We start from the raw sequence: 18966 nt of genomic DNA, 5'->3' as shown, positions 1-18966 counted from the left end.
TCAGCGTTCTCAACCTGTATGTATGTATATATGTATATACATAAGCATAGATGTGGGCCTGATCTCCTTTGGAGCCCTACACTTCATTTTTCCTCATTTCTGGTCCCATATTTCTTTTCGTCGTCGTTTTATATTTAAAAAATCTCCTGCGAAGAGAACAAATCTGTTTCCCCTCTTTATTATAAAAACATCCTTCTTCTCTGGCCATCGGTCGGCTCATTACCACCGCCCCCCCCCCCCCACCTCCTTCCCTCAGATTCCTCTTTTGAGTCGCTGAGAGGGGTCGGAGACTGACACCTGCTCAGCTCCCTTCAATGTTCCTGCATTTACTTAATCCTTACTTCGCATCATTCCTCCTACACCCCACACTCTTAGATAATTTCGTTTCCCTGAGCCATGTTTCCACGCAGATGTGCATGCACAACCGCATTGCAGGCACGTAACCAAACAAGCAAACAAGTAGCTTATTTGCCTCCCCCGTAAAGCATCCTGCATTCATAATTCCTGTGGTGGTGGTGGTGGTCTCCTTTCAAGTCGTTTTTTTTATTGGCTCACACCGCACACTCGACGTCTAGTCGTCACGCCAACAAAACAACACGCGCCCATCCATCTACAAAGCTAGGCGCGCAGAGTTCCAGCAGCTGACAACACAATCGGGGCAGCACACAAACACAAACACAAACACAAACACAAACACAAAAAGAGAAGCACAGGGCAGAAAGGAGCAGAATATGCGCCTGAACGGCGCCCTTCTCTCTCTATTCCTACAGAGTGGAAGGGCGCACAACCACGGAAAAAGCACTATTTGGCTCCATTTGCCCAACCTCTCCCGTACACGCGAAGGCTGATCCAACGCACTCAGACACGCCAACAAACAAACAAATTCGAAAGGCACGTTGCCAATGATTACCAGGATTGCTGTGGAGTTACTAAGTGGCAGCCTCTGGGGCTCCCCACAACCGCGGTCCCTTCCCCGCGTAAATGTTTTTCTTAGAAGGGGGTGGTTAGCGTGGGAAGGCAGAAAGAAACTGCACTCACGCCGCCTTACAACGCGTCCGTGTTGAAAACACAAAACAAGTAATGGATGGAAAAAGAAAAAAAAACACGACGGGGAATGTTCACCCACACGCTGTATCATCCACCGAGCCCCATCTGACCTCATATTTCTTTCCTCAAGCCTCTAATAATAGTAATAATAAGAAAGTAGCAATAAACGCGAAAAAAAAAACTTAGGGCGAATCGAGCATCGGCGGCAAACGTCGCTGAATCGAAGTCGTTTGCTCACCAGCGTTCTTCCCCCCCCCCTCCCTCCCCCTCGCCTCGCCAGGCCTCCCCGTATGTCGTCGTCGTCGCCTTCCTTCATCCCCCACCCATGTCAGGGGTAAAGCTGAGCGAGCTCCTCTGTGAGGGCGCGGTACTTTGTGCTCGACTCGTTCTCCTGCCGCCATTGCCTCAAGTCTTCCTCCGTGAAGAAGCCCGCCTGCACCATCGAGGCCACAAAGTCGGGGATGATGCCGCGCAAAAAGGACCCTAACCGCACGGAACTCAACGCCTCCATGCTGTCGGCTACTGCCACCTTCGTCGACGTTGGCCGTGCCAAGAGAAGGCAGTCCCAAACGTTGATGAATTCCTCCTCCCAGTCCTCTGTCTCATCACAGAAGGCCTGCATCACGTCAAGGTTCTTCGCTGTGCGTGCCATGATATCTTTTGTCACTGCCAAAAAATTCAGCTCCGTGATGCGCCCAACGGCATCTACAAAGCGGGAAAAAATACGTGGGCAATCGGCCACGTCTCGATCTGCAATAATTTTGGTGAAGCACAATGCAAATCCACGGCTTAGAACGCTGCGTCCCCACTTACCTTTTTCGAGGGCGGTCAGGAAAAGGGTCCGCTCAACCTCTTTGGTATCCATTAGCGCCCGAAGGAGGATCACGTAGACACTTGCCGCCAAGCACTGGCTAACGGCCTCGTTGGGACCCAACACATGTGAGAGCTCATTCGTTATCCAGTCTCGGTTGGGCAATCCATCCTCCACCGCATCGCGAGCAATACGGAGAATGCTCCGGCTCACCTCATCTGTGAGTGTCTCCGGTGGCCGCGCAAGCACAAGTAATTTCTTCTCATCCACCGACAGCTGCTCCGCTCCAGGGGCAGATTGCAGTTGTGGTGGCAGCTGGGGTGGAGGTGGTGGCGGTGGCATGGCGTAGCCGCCAAGCCCAGACAGATCCGTGTGACTCGTCGCACGTCGTGTCCCAACACCGTATGGGCTAGAGACATCTTGGTAGCTTGTCGCGCGCTTTCCCATTGGCGGCGGGAGCTGCTCGCCGCTACGATGTTGCTGCTGCTGGTACTGGTGAATATTATTATTATTAGTATTAGTATTATAGTAGTGCTGCTGTTGATGCTGATGGGAGTGGTACCGCTGCTGCTGCTGCTGCTGCTGATGCTGTTGTTGTTGTTGTTGTTGGTCCTCCACTATGACCTGCTCCGGCTCCCGCGGCTTCCATCCACCGTTGCGTCGCTCAATGAGGTTCTGTAGCAGAAAACGGATACGATTTGAGAATTTTCGCTCCTCTTGTAGTTTTCCCAGCAACTTCCACAGGTCGGGCTGGGCCGCGGGGTCCTTCTCTTCATACATCTTCCCTACAACCTCCAGCAAGTTGACAACAACCTCGAGATCCATGTCGGTGGGTGCCTCTTTGTAAACCTTCTCATGCAAGATACGCGTGATAATCTTTTGCGTAATAAGCGACTTCAGGAAGAGTTCACCTGCAAATTTGATATTATTAACGTTGCGCTTACGCACCTTCTCGGCCTCATCCTCCGACGCGGTCTCCCGCACCGCCTTGGTGGCCCCGTCAAACATTTGCTGGCACTTCTCCACAATCGCCACACGAACCTCGCTCTTTTGTGCGTCCACCTCGCCACTCTGTGTGCTGCGGTAGTCGTACTCGTAGCGCACAATCATGTTGCACAGCCGTGCATACAAGCCCGCAAAGACCGGCTCAACGAGTGCCTTGTCGTAGATAAGCCGCACCACTTCGGCCACCACTTTCGTATTAAGAATGATCTCAGGGACCAGGATGGACTTGGCAATCACATCAAAATTGGACTCCGTGAGTTTGTTAAGCGTGGACTGCACCAAGCGAACACCGCGCTCCGACTGGTCAATCGCATCCCGCTGCTTGACCTTGAATCCATTGCTGGTCATCACAAGCTTCTCCGGCTCCGCCGGCTTGCTTTTGGCAGCTCGCGCAGCCAACAGGATGCGCCCCAGGGAGAAATCATCCGACAAGCGCTCCTTCCAGGTGTCTCTGTAAGCAAGAAGATCGGGTATCGTCATGATACGAGAGTTGCCAGCGTATTTCGGGTCATTGCTCGTCACGCCACGAGGCTTAAAAAGCATCCCTTCACCTTGCTAACTTTCCAAACTGGCCCAGTGATGGGTATGCGAAATGTCGGCGAGTTATGAATGGGGGTGGGGGAAAAACAGAAAAGAAAAAAAAACGAGTAAAAGATGGGAAAGGAAGTGAAGAGGAAGCAAGAACTCATGCGGCGCCTTTCTCGCCTCCACCTCTCTCCCCCAATGCATATGTGAACGTATCCTAACGCGCAGTGGAGGAAGGGGGGGGGGGGGGAAGACGATTTGTCGAGTGCGTGCGCAGAAGTATGAGAGGCATCTACAGGAATTGTCCCTCCCCACCACAACTCCCTCACCATTTTGCGTTGTTGTCGTGGTTCTTTTTCTTTTTCTTTTTAAACGCCGCACACGCGCGCAGAGGGTGCGAGGGTGGCACCACCAGCCTCCGCCATATCGTCTACTGGGGCACAATGCCGGCGTCACATCATTAGGCCTTCACACACGCAGCAGAGGGGGCCGGTGACGTAGTCGTACAAACCACATGCAAGGCAGCGACTTAGCACCTCGTCTTGCTTCACAAACGAAAGCGGCGTGAACGTGCTGCCAGAAAACACTGTCAGGTGAAACCCAGTCGCACAATCGTGTGCCTCTCCCTTCACGCTTCGCTCCACCGGCAGGTTGGAAGAAAGAGACATGGTTAACAGTGTCTGTTCCTCCTTCCCGCAGACAGAGCAGGGGAAACGAGGAGGAGACGACCTCGGGGCGGGATGCTGCGCTTTCCGTTGTTGTCGTTGCTGTTGCTGCCGCCATTGCTCCTCCACAACGTCTATGAAGCTTCCAAGCTGCCCCGCAAAGGCCCCATTGTAAACCCACGCCTCGCCCCTGCCACACCGCTGCTGGTACAATCTGCCAAATTGAACCGCGGCCAAAAACGGCAGATGCGAGGCGTGTTCCGCCTCTAACGTTGCGGTGGCGCTCGTTCGCCGGGTGAGCCCGGCGTAGTGCACCTCCTCCGCCATACGTCTCAGAGCGTTCGCCAAGACGAGCTCCATTAGCGCTGCCTCCCCTTCACCTCGACGCCAGATGCGAAGCAAACTCTGTCGCCACGCCGCATTTGCCTCTGGGAAGCGCAGAAACAACTCTAGGCCGTACTTCTGTCGCTGCTCCAGGTATCCCCACCGCAGCGCACCCATTACTCGGTAATCAGAGGCGGTACTGCTGCCGCTGCCTTCGCCTTTAACTTCTTCCTTCACCATCGAAGCCTCTGACGCCCTCTTGGCCTCCCGCTGGCGCGACTCTGCAATCGCGGCGCCAACGCCAGTGCCTGGCAGCAACTCCTCCCACACGAAGTACGAGGTCGACTGCTGCCGATTCCACAGGGCTTGAAGCACGTTACCAGGCAGTGCCGTGGTGGTTGCTTGGGCCGCCGCCGGCGACGTTGGGGCCGCGTTGTGGCCCCCATCGGAGAGAGAGGCAAACCCCTCCTGAAGCTGCATAAGACGCAACAAAAAGCCGCCCTCCGTGTTGACCGCAACAGGCATCAACTGAAACGGCGGATACCGCCGCATGCCAAGGCGAATTCCCAAAACAGCCAGGTTGCAAGAGGGGTGAATAGTCGCCCCCGATATCTCTAGCGCGACGTCGCGCGGGTACACGCTACCGTCCATCCGCATGCAGCGAAGAAGTTCCACGCAACGCCTCCCCACAAAGCCCAGCAGACGCCGCTGACACAGACCCAAGACGAGGTACGGTTTCCCACACCCATCCGTCGCAGTCACGCCCGTCCGCTGTGTGTCGGCGGCGGTCCTCGCATCAAGTGGCGCGAAGGCCGTGAGCGGGACGGCAATAAAGCGACGAACGGCAATTTCATCGCCCAAGTCGCCTTCGGCGGTCCATGACCCCAGTGTGCTCCACTCGACCTGCAGTGCATCGCCCGCGCCGTGGGCCTCGTCCAACGCACCCACGACAAGACTCCCTTCACAAACACACATCGGAGCGGAGACAAGGACTCGCAACGTAGGCCTCATCGCACCCGTCATCATGGAGCAGACGGCGGTGGGAATACCATGGAGTGAAGGAACCTCAACGTAATGGGTCAGCTGCACAAGAGTCGTGGAAACGGCAAAGACGCGGAGCCAACACGGGCATGCCACCACCAGACGATTGTCATTCCCACTACACCCCAGAACCCGCGCTGCACACGATGGCAGTAGGCTTGCCAGCGGACCGCCCGCAAAACGAAAGGCAGGTGGCGGAAATAGTCGCAGCTGCAAGCTCGCCTCATCGGAGTCGTCACCCCCAAAATTGAGGAGGTAAACACCACCTAGCGTCACCACAACTAGAAGATCCAGCGGAAACCACTCATAGCTAACCACACACCACCCAGCAGCAGCCGATAGTTGGACTTGATCGCTGCCACTATGCTCAGCAGCAACAGCATCAAGTTTCACAGGATTCCCAAGAGATGAGCGCGCTCTTTTACGTCCCTTTTTATCCGCTCCAGTGGCATCATCGACGCTTCCCAGAGAGGCCGCCTTGGGGATAAAGCACACCCCATGACTCACACGAAGCCTTCTCGTTCCGAAGCGGATGACACGATATATGAAGAGATCACGTGTGGTCCGTACACACAATCGACACGTCGCAGGGTACGCGTCTTCCGGAACCAAATCTAATGCCCATTTCGCCCCAGCGATGCACATCGCACTCGATGCATCATCACGGGGCTGGTACCTGGGTCGAAGAACGACTTCGGATGCAATGATGTCGTTGATGTGCAGGTACAACGCCCAGTGCGTGGCGACAAGAAGAACATTGTGTGGGCTCCAGGCCACGGAGTCAGGGCTATGGACGCAGTCACCATCCACCGGGGCGCAATCCGTCACAGCAAACGAAAGGTACGTCGCATGCCCGTCTGCCATTTACCGCAGAAGGTGTCCGCAGTTTGTTCCTCACTGTCGCTTTTTTTTTTTTTGCCCCCTATTACCTTCCCCCTCCCGCCCCTCGGCACACGCACACGCACACAACCCTTTCGCCTTCTCTATATCACTCTATCAGAGAGAGGCCTGGGAACTTACGAGAAGTTACCCGCCGTCTTTTGCGCCCGTCGCCTACCCCCGCCGCCTTATCACACCCACGCGTGGGTGTCGAACACCGCAGCTAACAGCAACGTAAAGGAAAGGAAAGAACAAAAAAAACGGGATACATTATTTATTGATCTCTAGGGGGGACACGAGAGCAGGCATAGACGAAGAAAGGCACGCATGCAGGAATAGTAAAATAGCCACCCCGAAGTCAAACACGTTGAAGAGTGATAGTACACCGAGGGGGCTCAAGAACACCAACGAGAGGAGGTCTCCATTCATGCACTCTTGAATCCCTAAAATTCCTCACAGTTCTTACAAAGGAGCCAAGCATCTACACATATTCAGCTAAATTCGTTCTCGGCATCTCTGTCGCTCTCAGCGATAAAAAGGTATACTGTTTTTTTTTTTTACCGCCGTCTTCACCGCCACATGTCGCAAGATATGTGTGCTTCTAGCCGCCCCAGAGACCCGACTATACATGGAATGGGTACATATATGGTGATGGTGATGTTTGGGGGGAGTCGCATATATATATAATACCATATACATCCCCGTCATCCCACACGCAAAAGAAAACGACAGCAATAACACCGCTACCTGCAAGCATCCAAAATGCATTCATATATATTATGGGGCCTCAAAAAATGCTTGGAAGTTCATTCGTGGTGGATGATTGTTGTTGTTGCTGTTGTTGTTTTTGCGGCTTCGAATCTGCGGAGACCGGCTTCCGTGGAACAAAACGGTGGTTTTCAGCATCGTCGGTTTGCGATGCGGTGCGGGTGTCAACTGCAGGCAAGGTTGGGTAGCCGTCGTCGGCAGTTGATGCGTGGCATTTGGCGTCCGTTGCTACGGCGGCCTTCTCTACAGAGGAGGCGGGGGTGTTGTGCCGCTTCTCCTGCCCTGACGTCAGACGTGAGCGTCGCACGTGGTCGTCAAATGCGTCGAGGTCGCGGCGCAGTACACCGGCAAGGCCGTGTCTTTCGACAATGGAGCGCAGCTCAAAAAAGAGTGGGCTCATCATCTGTCGTAACGTCTCTAGTTGCTGGACACGTCTGGAGTACTGCTCGTTCTTGTCGGCGAGCATCTTCTCCTTGTAGCTTCCCATGATGGTTGACTCCACCTTCATTGAGGCAATCGTGTCGTTGAGCATCGCCACCTTCTCGCGCTGCTGCTCCAAGTCGCGACGCATGCGGTCGTTTGCCTCACACAAAGATTTGTACGAGGTGTCACCGAGGGCGCACTCAAACCGCTCAATTGTACGCTTCGCCGCATTGAGTTCCATCCGCAGCTCACGAATCTCACTTTTCATCGCATGCTCCGCCTCCTCACGCTCACGTCGCTTCATCTGCATCTGCAGCTGCAGCTCTGCTACCCGCTGCTTCAGTGCCTGCACCTCCGCCTCGGCATTGCTAGCGCGTTCCGCCTCCGACTGTTGGGCACTCTGGTGTGCCTTCAGCTGCTTCTCTGTCTTTATCTTGAGTGTGGTGAGTTCATCCGTGATAGTCTGCACGTGGTGCGCGTGCTCCTGCGTCCGCTGCGCAAGCTTGTCACTGAGCTCCTCGACTTTACTCTTCAGTGTTTCCTTCTCCGCGTTGAGGAAAATGGCGTTCTCAACGTACTCCTTCTCGCGAGCCGCGAACTTCGCCGTGACCTGCTGCAGATCTTCATGCAGGCGGTCATGGTTGGCCGTCATGCGGAGGAGTTTTTCAAAAAGGTCCTTCTCAACCGCCTCCTTTTGTGCCTTTAACTCCTCGGAAAGGGTCTGAAGGGCGTCGCGTGCGGCGCTTACGGACATGAGGTTGTCCCGCAACTTCCGCATTTCCTCCTCGGTGGTACGCAGAGTGGCCGCCTTCTCCTCCTGCAGCCGTTCTGTTGTGGCACGCAGCACTGCTATCGTCTCAAACGCCTCCCGCTCATTCTTTTCCGCGTTCTCCTGCATTTTTTGCAGTCGTATCTTAAGACTCTCAATTTCCGCCCGCAAAAGCGCCTTCTTTGTGTACGCGTCATCGCCGGCAATACGCATTTCCTCCGTCATTTTAGCAAGATCCTTCTTGAGCTGTTCCACCTCCCCTCTGAGGGAGACATTCACCTGGAAGTCGTACTGCTCACGTTCCGCGGCCTTGGCACGGTGGGCGTCAAACTCCTCCTTCAACCCCACCAGCTCCGCGTTCACCTGTTCCAGGGTCTTGGAGAGTTGCCCTACCTGCGCCGTATGCACACCAATCTCCAGGGTGAACTGCCTACGCTCCACAGTCGCCTCCGCGTAGGCCTTGTCAAGGTCACGGTAGAGTGTTTTGGTCTTCTCACGCTCCCCGTCCAGCAGGGACTGCACGGCCTCTAGTTCCCTCCGCCTATCCGTGGATAGCTCATGCAGCCGCTTGCACTCGTCCCGCGAGGACTCCAGTTGGGAGTTAAGAAGGCTGATGAGCACGCTTCCCTTCTCGTCGTCACGACCCTTTCGTTCGAGTTCAGATTGAAGCAAGCGCGCCGTCTCACGGTGTTTCTCTACTTCCTCGTGAAGAACCTTCAGCAGAAGCGCCGTCTCGGCGTCTGTGCTCTGCGGATTCACCTGTAAGAGTTGAGTGTCGACAGCGGCGAGATCGGTGGTCTGCGCCGCCTGCATGGCGGCAAACTGCGCCTGCATCTCCTCATTTCCCCGCCTAAGACGCTCGTACTCCACCTTCAGTTCACGGTATGCGTCCGTTGACTCGTCGCGCAGGCCTTCCACTTCCCGCAGTCGTGCGCGCGTCTCGCGAATTCGCTCCTCGAGCACCGCCTCTGCCTCGACGCTCTTCATCTGTGCGAGCTCAAGTTCGTTGCCCAGCATGGCCACGCGTCGCAGGGCGGATTCCCGCTCCTGCATCAGGTTGTCCACGCTCAGCTGCATCCCATTCAACTTTGCGCGGAGCTCGCGGGTCTCGCGGTCTTTGCACTCGAGTGCCTCACTCAGCCGCTGCTCACGAATCTCGAAGGCCAACCGCAACTCCCGCTCGGTGATGGCGCGGTAAATTTCCATCTGCCGCTGCCGCTCATCATCCACGGCGCGCCTCCATTCCTCCTCCAACCGTTGCCGCGCCTCAGCCTCCAGCTTGCGCAGACGCTCCTGCTCCTCGGCGAGTTTGCGCATCTCCGCTTGACGCAGAAGCTCCCCCTTCTCGGCATCATAAGCCGTGGACTTTTTCTTCGACGGCATGCGGAATCAGCAGGGGCGAGAGCGACACACGCACACACACAAGCAGCGAGGGAAAGAGGCCCAGAAGGAGGAAAATTATTTTCTACTCTTTCTGTTTCGCTTCCTGGGGGAGATTTTTTTTTGTATCTCAGTCTTCTTGCGGTTGTGAGAAAAGAAAGAAGAAAATAAAAGAAAAAGAAAAAAGGCGGCACCAAAGAGAGTTCAGAGGTCCGATGAAACTCCCTCGACGAAGCCGCGGCGCAGTCGCCGTGGCTGCAGAGTGGGAAGCGGTACACACCACCCCGCCCGCGCCACACAACGTGCGGTGGAGGACACCGGCAGTGGCAACCGTCCAGGGCCCTTTCCACCCCCACCGTCACCGCCACCCAAACCCAAAGGCCTTTCTCCCAGAGGCAAAACCCCACACACCAGACATCAGCAAAAATAAATAAATAATAATAAAATAAAGAAGAGGGAAGCAACAACTGCAACAACAAAAAAAAAGAAAGAAAGAAAGAGTGCCAATCGTGGAAACCGACGCGGAACAGGATTGACCATCAAACATCGGGCTTACTCCAACAGGGGAGTGTTACAGAATGCACGGCGTGTGCGGGACGCGGTGTGAAGAAGCATGGGACAGATCCACGAGGCAAGACCGTGGCACTCCCTACGAAGCGTACGACTCGCCGCCCTGACACCAACGCACGCTGCGGCAGATCGGTTCACAGACGTGAATAATAAACGGGACGTTGTCAGCATGGAGGAAAGTTCCTCCGCGTCATCTTCCGACACTCCTGGCTGCATCAGCGCCAACGGCACGTGGCCACCGCCAGAGACGCCCGATACGACACGGAGGGTGGCGTTAGCTTCTTCCTTGCAAAGCCGACTGCCATGAAGGAGTTGATTCAGTTCCCGGCGTCGTATACGCTGCCGCTGACGCTGCCGTCGCTCGAGGAACTTCTCCCGCTTGCGCAGTCTGGCGGCCAGCTCCTTTGGTGTGACGAAAAAGGTCGAAAATAATTGAATCCCAACCGATGAGCACGAAGAAGAGGCGGCGCTGCTAACTTCGGCGTGTTTGGAGCGCCGAGACCGGCGGAGGCGGCGGCACCACCACTGCTTTGAAAGTTGCTGCTGGATGTTTCGACTCAACGCCTTGCAGCCGATAGCTTCGTTATCATCGTGCCCCATCGTGTGACCTACCCCTTCGGCATCGTTCCTGTGTGTGTTGTGACAAGGCGACGACGCGAGGCCCTCACTTTGCCGTCGCCCCGCCGGGGCAGTAAGGCGAAACAGCAGAGAGCGTCGCATTCGCAGACGCCCCCCTCCCCCTGCCTCAGAAGAGCAACGCCAAAAGAAGCAGAGAACGACACGACAAGAGAAGCAAAAGATGTCACGGTGGCACTCTCGTATTAAATGAAAAAAAAAACGCCTGCGCGGAGACCTCCGCGCAGAGGGGGCAAGCGAGAAAGAGAGAGGGAAAGACAAATATAGGCACGTGCGACACAGACATGCACACCCCGTCGCGAAGCGTAAAAGACGAACAGAGAGACATGCACACACAGAGAGACACAAAGAGTGTGAGAGAGGGAGATATGTACTCCCCATCACTTTCTCCCGCTCTCCCCTCACTGGATTTCCCGCCCGCGCCGCAAAGGAATGCAATAAAATGAAGTAAAAGTTATAAAGCGGAAGGGGCAAGGGAAAAGAAAGAGTGCAGGCGTGTGTGCGTGTGGGTATACATGTGTGCAGGAGGAGACGGAGTATTTCATCGTTTCCTTCTTCTCAGTACATTCCGCAGTGCCGTATCCATCTCTGCAGGTGTGGGGGGTGTGTCATGGCCGCGCCTTCCCCCCTGCCTCCTTTTTCCGCTACAGCGTGTGCAGCTGAGAACGCCACAAGGCGAAAAAGCAAAGACGGATGATGAAGAAGAAGGAGAAAATGCACACACACACACACACACAATCACACCGCGCTAAGTGAACGCACACAAAGGAAAGAAAAAAACTAAAAACTAAAAATGCAGCACACCGGGCACCCTCAATTCTCTGTTCCTTTTCCACGTCACCGTTTATCTAACTTGCGCTTTTTTTTTAATTCCCTCCAGTTGTTGTTGTTGTTTTATTTTGCTTCATTGCTTCATGGCTCTTTTTCCCTCTTCTCAAAGTTCTTCTTCTCAGCACCCGACGTCCACACACAGACAGGGAGGAGGGAAATACGTGTGCCCAAGACGTGTGTGACGTCCACCACGGGCCGCCGCCCTTGCTCCGGGCGGCTTTTGAGAGTGCCCGCGGTAATCGCTGTAACAGCGGCAACAACAGCGAAGAAACAACCAAATAAGAATAAAACAACCACAATAAAATAAAGAAAGAACGAAACAGACGCCGGGTTAGAAATAGACTAATGGTGCCCATGAGCATACACGTACACGTACAGAAAAACAAACAAAGAGGCACTCTACTGAATTGTGATGCGGAGGAGGTAAGCAAACACTGTCGTATGTCTATGTCTGGCGTGGGTGCCGCGGATGCTACTTCTTTTGCCGTGTTTTCGGGCCTATCGCCGCTCACTCAACCGCCTCATCCCCCTCCGCTTGGTCTTCTTGGGTGGGCGTGGAGGAAGGGAAATACAAAAAAAAAGCAACAACAACAAGAACAGCCCTACCGAAGAAAGAAAGAAAAAAAGGGTGGATAAGCGAGAAGGAAAAGGGGGAAGTAGTGTCTATATTGACAACAAATAAACATGCATGTTTAACCTTCCGCTCCTCAGCGGCGGAAATTGTTGCTCAGTACTGTCTCGACCTGCGTGAGGATGCCCGTGTGATCCACGACGAACGGCTCCGCCGTACCGTCTGCGAGAACGTAGTACTTTTGCCCAACGTTGTGTCTTCTATCGCTCTGCCAGCGAATGTCCATGAGGGTGTTGCACACCACCTGTGAGCGGAGGTTGGAGAGACGGAAGAGTGTGAAGGAGCCAGAGGGGTCTGGGAACACTTTTCGCACATAGACGAACTTTGTGTCCTTGGGCACGGCGCTTTTATCACGCTGATGAATGTACGCCGCGTGAACGGCCGCCGGTGTCAATCCCTCCGCGCGAAGTCGTGCAACCTCATTCACAAACCCCATAATGCTGTCTAACACGCCGCCTAGATACCGTTGTGCCTCGGAGACGCTGAGCAGTCGCACGTCCTCGTCGTAAAACGTCTGCACATGCGGATGCGGCTGGCTGCGATTTGTGCTCTCATTGTTCATGCATGGCACATACAACACCAATCTAGAGTGGACGTCCACCACCGCCGTGCCCACACCGGCTTCTGTTGGAAACATGGCGCCATACCTGCCGGGTTGTGCGCAGTAATACATCACTACCGTCTCCTCGTTGGTGAAGGAGTAGAAGCGAACCCATCCACCACTAAGAAATTCGTCAACAAACCGCTGTCTATTCTGTTCCTCACGGGGGAGCGCCAAAAACGCATTACTGCCACCAGGGAGAAGATGGCTCCCAGCATGTGGACGCGTGCCACTGCCAGATTGCACCAACGGGTGGGACGGTTGACGCGGTGCAGGAAAGTTCGGTGGTGGAACGGCTTGTGGCACCGGGTATGGTGTGTTCTGTGGCATACCAGGTCCTCTACGTGGCAGCGGGGGCCCACCATGCACTGTCATCACACCACCAGCAGAGGGTTGACGCCCCGTTTGTGGCATCTTTGACACTTGAGCGGCATCACAGCCGGTGATCGTGATGTTCGTGGTAATAGGTCTGACTGTTCGCGTCACTTGCGCCAAGGGAGGCTGAATCGTCTTTGGAGCCGCGTTCGTTGCCGGCACAGGCTTCGCCCCCGCAGAACGACTCGAAGAAGCACTGCGTGGGACTCGGGGCTGCCTAGACATCTCTGGTGGTTTGGAAGCCGTATCGGCTCGAATGACGATAACGCCTTGGCCTTGGCCTTGCTGCTGATGAAGACTGGCTTCTCTTGCAGCTCGATGCTGAGCAGCTATACCAATAATATCCCCTTTGTCGTTCACTTTGTAAGGAGATGCAGCAGACACCTCCTCCTCCTCCTCCCTCGGTTCCCCTACTCGCGTATCGGTGCGTTCCTTCTTTTTAACTGGAGAGGACGCCACGTCTATCATGTCCTGCATCTCTGCAGAACTTCGTGGTTGAACTCGCTCCCTTTTCGTTTGCCTTGACAGACGAATTTCAGGTGGAAGCTCAAAGGAAAAACTGCCATTGGTCTCCGCACGACCCTCTCCTCTTAATCCGCCGGACCCTCGCCGCCCACCGCTCCCCGCCTGTCGTTGCGTGGAGGCTAAATTGGGCATATCTGGGAAGGAGGCATCACGGTGTGCCACCACCATCGCCCCCACATCCTCTGGGGAAGCGACATGGCTGTCACCTACGCTAATGCGTCCACCAGAGGAGGCGCGTCCTGTGGAGCTGCGTCCAGACTGACGTCCGCTTGGCCGGGGCCTTGGGTCACCAGGAAGTCGCACTTCCAGTAGACTGCCACGATGTGTTTCCGCCTCCTCCCATAGCATCGTGTTCATACGTGAGGAACGGCGTGGGGATGGACTCCAGCTAGGCCCACGGCACTGTAGCGAGTGTGCCTGCAGCTTGGCAGAGGAGGTAAACTTTTTGGCGCATGACACGCATACAAAATTCACGTCCTTGAGGCGTCCTTGGTAGGCGCACCGCATACAGAGATCATAATCACACTTATAGCAGCGGAAGGCGGGAGTCTCGGGGGTGATCTTAAGAATCTCTCGGTCACAAACGTTACAATCAAATCCATTGTACCCATGAGGCATGGCTGTCAGCTTTGTCATGATGTGATTGTTCAAGCACTTGAACTCTTCTATCTCACTGTTAAGTTCGCGGGGAAGCGAAATCACGGGGCGCAACGACCACCGTGTGGCAGTTTCTCGACCTGGATACACCATGGCATACTTGTCCGGGGAGGCACGGACAATGCGTCCCGCCTCCTCCTCCGGCGCACCCTCATGCGCCACCAACATGACGCTTGACTGCCTATGCACGCGTGAGGCGCGCGTCGCAGGTCCACTTTCCGCCGCCACGTCTGCCCCAGAGGATGACGACACAAGTGCCTCACTCCCCCTACGTCTGTTTTGACGCGTTAGACTTTGATTTTGCACCACAGTGCGGTGCCGCCTTTCATTCTCTTCAATGCTTCGTCTCACATCCGCCTCCCCACGTGAAAGCTTCAACAACTCCACAAGGACACGTAACGTTTCATGGTGCTCCAGCACCAGATTTGCGCGGGCCCGTTGCTCGGTCAAGAGGACGCGTCGCATTCCTTCCACAAGCACATCATCTGCAGTCTTTTTCGTAGCAGGAATTGGAAGATTTTCTGCAACACGACTCAATGAACGGCGCGTGGAGGCGTGGCGGGAGGCGGAAGAAGCAGGGCGTTCCAATAAATTCAACTTGTACAGGAGGGAGAGTGGACACGACAGCGGACGTCGATTCCAGACGGGGTGATGCAACAGCTCCTGCAGCGAGGCCCGTTTGCTGGCGTCCCGGTGAAGTGCCCGGTTCACAATGTCGCAGATCTCCGGGTCGCCTGACCACCCTGTTGGCCAACTCCACGCCGCATCCGCGACGGCGTTGAAGAGGCTCAGGGTTTTTTGCGTTTTGTCCATGTCACGTGTCCCTCGCCTTTCCATTGTCTCCACGTACGGGTTCATGCGAGTCAGCATGACGTATAGCACGACACCGATGCTCCAGGTATCCACTTCCTGGCCGTACTGGAGCGGCTGCTGATCGGTTGAGTTACTCATGCGCTTGTAAACCGCTTCGGCAATCTCTGGCGCCATGTACATGGCGGTGCCCGCAACCGTCTTGCGTGGTTGTGCCTCCGCCACCCGACTGGAGAGGCCAAAGTCTGTGATTTTCAGGTTCCCATCAAAGTCAAAAAGAAGGTTCTGTGGCTTGAGATCGCGGTGGATGCAGCCCTTGGAGTGCATAAAGGCAATCGTGTCCACTAGCGCCCACCCCACCCAGAGAATCTCCGGCACATCCAAACCGTGATTGGCGATGACGTCGTGGAGCGAGCGGCTGGCACAACACTCCATCACGACGTACGCGCTTTCCTCGTCACGCCCGGCGGCGATGAACCTCACCACGTTTGGGTGCCGTGAGAAGTGACTCATTAGCTCCACCTCCTTACGGAGACGAGACCAGTCAGCCTCTGTCATTTTCTTTGCGGAGGCCTTTAACGCGTACAACTCGCCGCCATTTGACCGCGCCGCGTACACACGACCAAAGCCGCCTTTACCTAACAGACTCGTCGTTGTGAGCTGCAGACCATCTTGCTCAAATACGATAGTCATCTGTTCCAACGGCCGCTGGAGATGGCCATCGTTGTTGTCGGTCGTGTTGTTGTCACCGCGGTGCATATGGCATCGCTGAATAAACGGCGTCTGGGCCGTAGGCGACAACCCAGCAATGGCAGGCGTGTGTGACAGCTCGCGTGGAATAGACACCACGGCGCGCGACGTTGGTGTCCGTGGCTGGACGTACTTGTCTCCTTCCCCTTCCTCGGCCCCTCCTTCGCAGGCTGTTCGAGTGCTGCTACAGTCATTGCCGCCGTTGTTTTCCCGTTTCCCTTCCCAGGCGGACATTCTCGTGCAGTGCCTCTTTCTATATGTATTCTAAGTGCCCCACGCACACACACACACACGCACGCACGCACAGAGTCAGACAGACAGTTCCGCCCTCCCTCCTTCTATGAATACAAGTTGTATCTAGGCCGCAAAGGAAACCAAAAAAAAAAAAGGAAGCACGAAGCGCATCCACGCCAGCCAGAAAAATTGAGTTGGAGAGGCAGGGTCGCAGGCAGAACATCGTTACAAAAAAAAAGAAGAGAGAGAGGGGACAGGCGATTGCCAAGCATTAGCGTGGATACGACTCTCCCTTCCGCCGTTTTCCTGGGGCGGACTCCACACACTGCCACCAACTCCACCCTCCTCATCCGCAAAGCAGCAGCGGCAGCAGCAACGTCCTGACATCCTCCTTCCTCTTTTCCCCACCTCTCAATCCCCTCCAGTCACTCACTTCCTGCCTGCTCCTTCACGTCTGGCTGCCGCCTGACATGCGCATCTCTCGCGTCCGCAAAGTCACGCACGTACGAAGGAAAGTGGCACACCATTCCCCCAGGAGAGAGAATAAGATGAGACAAACACACATTCCCATGACATCCGCAGTGTAAACCGATAACAACAATAACATGAAGAGTAAAAATTGAGCTTACAGGCAAGCAAATATATTGCATGCATTCTCATCTGTGTGCGCATTGAAAAACGAAATTATTGGTTCCTCCACGTGTTATTTATATATAAATATGCGCAGCTTAACTGTATTTTTTCTTAATCATTTTTTTTCCGGCTGCGCCTTCATTTGCTGACTTCAGCACCGCACTCACCTCCTTTGAAGCAACTCCACCCGATTCACAACTGCGGCAACCAAAGCAGTAACTTGGCGCCCGTAGAGATTGCGTCACGCGACGGCGTCAATTACACAACTATCCCCTCCCCATATGTGTCTGCGTGTTTGTGTGTGCCTCAGTTAACGTTCATCCAAACCCTCAGTATTAGTCTCTGCATGCCCGATGGTGGAGGACGCCCAGGAAAATGTGACCGAAATACAAAAAAAAAAATAAAGTAAAAGCAAGGAGGACAAAAAGAAAAGGCGTGTGTCTTACGCGGGGTCAACCCGTCCATCATCCTCGGCTTCCTTTGCCTCCCTTGCCTTCGTGGCCGCCGCCTCCAGCGGGCTTGCTTCGTGTTGCGTCCTTTGCAGCTCCGTCTTGACGGCTGTGTGAATGCATGCGATGCCGCCCGTCAGGTTTTCATAGCGCACATACCCAAACCCCGCCTCACGTATCATTTCCGCAAATGTCTCTTGATCCGGAAAGGCGCGTATGCTGTCAACGAGATATTGATAGCTCTCCCTGTCCGCCAGCATCTGTCCTGCCCTGGGGATGACGCCATACGACCACACGTCATACGGCACACTTAACAGTGGGCACGTCACCTTGCTGAACTCTAAGATGTTCAGAACGCCGCCGACTCGTAGCACGCGGTACGCCTCACGTAGAGCTTTTGGGCGATCACTGAAGTTACGAATTCCAAACGACACCGTGTAGCTGTCAAAGTGCAGATCATCAAAGGGTAGCTCCTCCCCGCTGCCAACAACCCACGAGACTTCATGGTAGCCCTCTCGCAAGGCGCGTGCCTCTCCCTCGCGGAGCATCTTTTCATTGATGTCCAGCACTGTCACTTCCGTCTGATGCCGCGGCGTTGGCGCGAGACCAAAGGACTTCTCCGTATTTCGGATCTCGTCTATAATTCGAAAGGCGATGTCGCCAGTGCCGCCGGCAACGTCAAGAAATCTACCACCAGGGCACGGGCGCACACACTCCTCCACGAAGTGCCGCTTCCAAATTCGATGCACGCCAAGCGAGAGCACATCATTCATCAAGTCGTACTTGCTAGCCACGGTGTCAAAGACCTTCTTGACATAGGCGTCACCAAGCCCCATGTTGCGCTGAAGCATGCTGCAACGGAGCATTCTTCTCACTGTCAAACGAACAAAAAACCCACACACCCACACACACACTGGCACAAAGCCTCCACTACCGCTTTCCTTCTATCACAGCCGCACCCCACTACGGTCGGTGACCCGCTTTGTATGCGGTGAATGTGCTCCTTTTTTTGAAGAGTGGGGGGTTCGCCGTGCCACTTTTTTTTCTTCCTTTTTTGTTTTTATCCTCTCTCTCTCTGTGCTTGATTGCCTCTCGCCGGCGTTCTTTGAAGGGAAGAGAAGAGGCAAAAATGAAGGAAAAAAATGAATAAAATGGAGTCAAACTACACGTCACATTGCGTGCGGGAGCACATGTGTATTTTGCATAAAGAAGTCCGCGTGCATCAGCCACGTCCAATTAACTTGCCCCCGCCCCGCCCTTCCCTGCCCTGCCCTTCCCTCTTTCTTTCCCTTCCCGCCTCTCTCTTCCCACTCGGGGGCCTCGTTCGCTTCAGCACGTTACCGTTCCGCAGGGTGTTGAACCCGCGGCGGCCACACAGGCAACGGCCGCTGCACTTCATCCTGCAAGCGGGTCTCGCTCCCTTAAAGGACCCGCCCCCCCCCCCCCAATGCAAAGACACGCATGGGGAGAAGGCGGGCCGGCAAAGGCAGACGCCAACGAAGAGGAAAGAAAAAGACGACGCCAGTACGCAGCGCTCTGGAGAAAGGATAGATAAGGGAGAAGAAACGTGCCACATAAAAAACAGGAGGGCAAACGCGTCCCACGGCTGCCCCCTTTTACTCCGTCC

General features: G+C 54.9%; 6 protein-coding genes across 6 annotated transcripts, besides 16 other annotated features; all 6 read right to left on the bottom strand.

Moving 5' to 3' along the window:
• Positions 1–15: 15 nt before the first annotated feature.
• Positions 16–49: a microsatellite.
• Positions 50–506: 457 nt separating this feature from the next.
• Positions 507–523: a microsatellite.
• A 140-nt stretch (positions 524–663) lies between these two features.
• Positions 664–700: a microsatellite.
• Positions 701–1181: 481 nt separating this feature from the next.
• Positions 1182–1213: a microsatellite.
• Positions 1214–1296: 83 nt separating this feature from the next.
• Positions 1297–1335: a sequence feature (G-rich).
• A 40-nt stretch (positions 1336–1375) lies between these two features.
• Positions 1376–3406, bottom strand: Tco025E_00656 (putative eukaryotic initiation factor 4a; the record flags this gene model as incomplete). Its single annotated transcript, XM_029367596.1, has 1 exon — positions 1376–3406. One exon carries the CDS (start codon positions 3404–3406, stop codon positions 1376–1378), a length of 2031 nt encoding a protein of 676 aa, XP_029232308.1.
• A 434-nt stretch (positions 3407–3840) lies between these two features.
• On the bottom strand, positions 3841–6282 carry Tco025E_00655 (uncharacterized protein; the record flags this gene model as incomplete). The annotated part of the gene is made up of 1 exon (XM_029367595.1): positions 3841–6282. The coding sequence occupies one exon, from the start codon at positions 6280–6282 to the stop codon at positions 3841–3843; it is 2442 nt and encodes an 813-aa protein (XP_029232307.1).
• Positions 6283–7084: 802 nt separating this feature from the next.
• On the bottom strand, positions 7085–9640 carry Tco025E_00654 (uncharacterized protein; the record flags this gene model as incomplete). The annotated part of the gene is made up of 1 exon (XM_029367594.1): positions 7085–9640. One exon carries the CDS (start codon positions 9638–9640, stop codon positions 7085–7087), a length of 2556 nt encoding a protein of 851 aa, XP_029232306.1.
• Positions 9641–9787: 147 nt separating this feature from the next.
• Positions 9788–9823: a microsatellite.
• A 238-nt stretch (positions 9824–10061) lies between these two features.
• Positions 10062–10137: a microsatellite.
• Positions 10138–10189: 52 nt separating this feature from the next.
• Positions 10190–10807, bottom strand: Tco025E_00653 (uncharacterized protein; the record flags this gene model as incomplete). The annotated part of the gene is made up of 1 exon (XM_029367593.1): positions 10190–10807. One exon carries the CDS (start codon positions 10805–10807, stop codon positions 10190–10192), a length of 618 nt encoding a protein of 205 aa, XP_029232305.1.
• Positions 10808–11560: 753 nt separating this feature from the next.
• Positions 11561–11587: a microsatellite.
• A 333-nt stretch (positions 11588–11920) lies between these two features.
• Positions 11921–11976: a microsatellite.
• Positions 11977–12244: 268 nt separating this feature from the next.
• Positions 12245–12273: a microsatellite.
• A 108-nt stretch (positions 12274–12381) lies between these two features.
• Tco025E_00652 (putative protein kinase) lies at positions 12382–16257 on the bottom strand (the record flags this gene model as incomplete). The annotated part of the gene is made up of 1 exon (XM_029367592.1): positions 12382–16257. The coding sequence occupies one exon, from the start codon at positions 16255–16257 to the stop codon at positions 12382–12384; it is 3876 nt and encodes a 1291-aa protein (XP_029232304.1).
• A 40-nt stretch (positions 16258–16297) lies between these two features.
• Positions 16298–16343: a microsatellite.
• Positions 16344–16613: 270 nt separating this feature from the next.
• Positions 16614–16632: a microsatellite.
• A 642-nt stretch (positions 16633–17274) lies between these two features.
• Positions 17275–17301: a microsatellite.
• A 31-nt stretch (positions 17302–17332) lies between these two features.
• On the bottom strand, positions 17333–18205 carry Tco025E_00651 (ubiquinone biosynthesis methyltransferase; the record flags this gene model as incomplete). Its single annotated transcript, XM_029367591.1, has 1 exon — positions 17333–18205. The coding sequence occupies one exon, from the start codon at positions 18203–18205 to the stop codon at positions 17333–17335; it is 873 nt and encodes a 290-aa protein (XP_029232303.1).
• A 26-nt stretch (positions 18206–18231) lies between these two features.
• Positions 18232–18253: a microsatellite.
• Positions 18254–18584: 331 nt separating this feature from the next.
• Positions 18585–18618: a microsatellite.
• Positions 18595–18648: a sequence feature (G-rich).
• Positions 18649–18966: the final 318 nt, after the last annotated feature.

Source organism: Trypanosoma conorhini, assembly GCF_003719485.1.
Source record: "Trypanosoma conorhini strain 025E chromosome Unknown Tco_14.4_contig_00016, whole genome shotgun sequence".
Classification (NCBI taxonomy): Eukaryota; Euglenozoa; class Kinetoplastea; order Trypanosomatida; family Trypanosomatidae; genus Trypanosoma; species Trypanosoma conorhini.
Note: the sequence above shows the minus strand (reverse complement) of the source record. Positions and strands in the feature narration are given on the sequence as shown.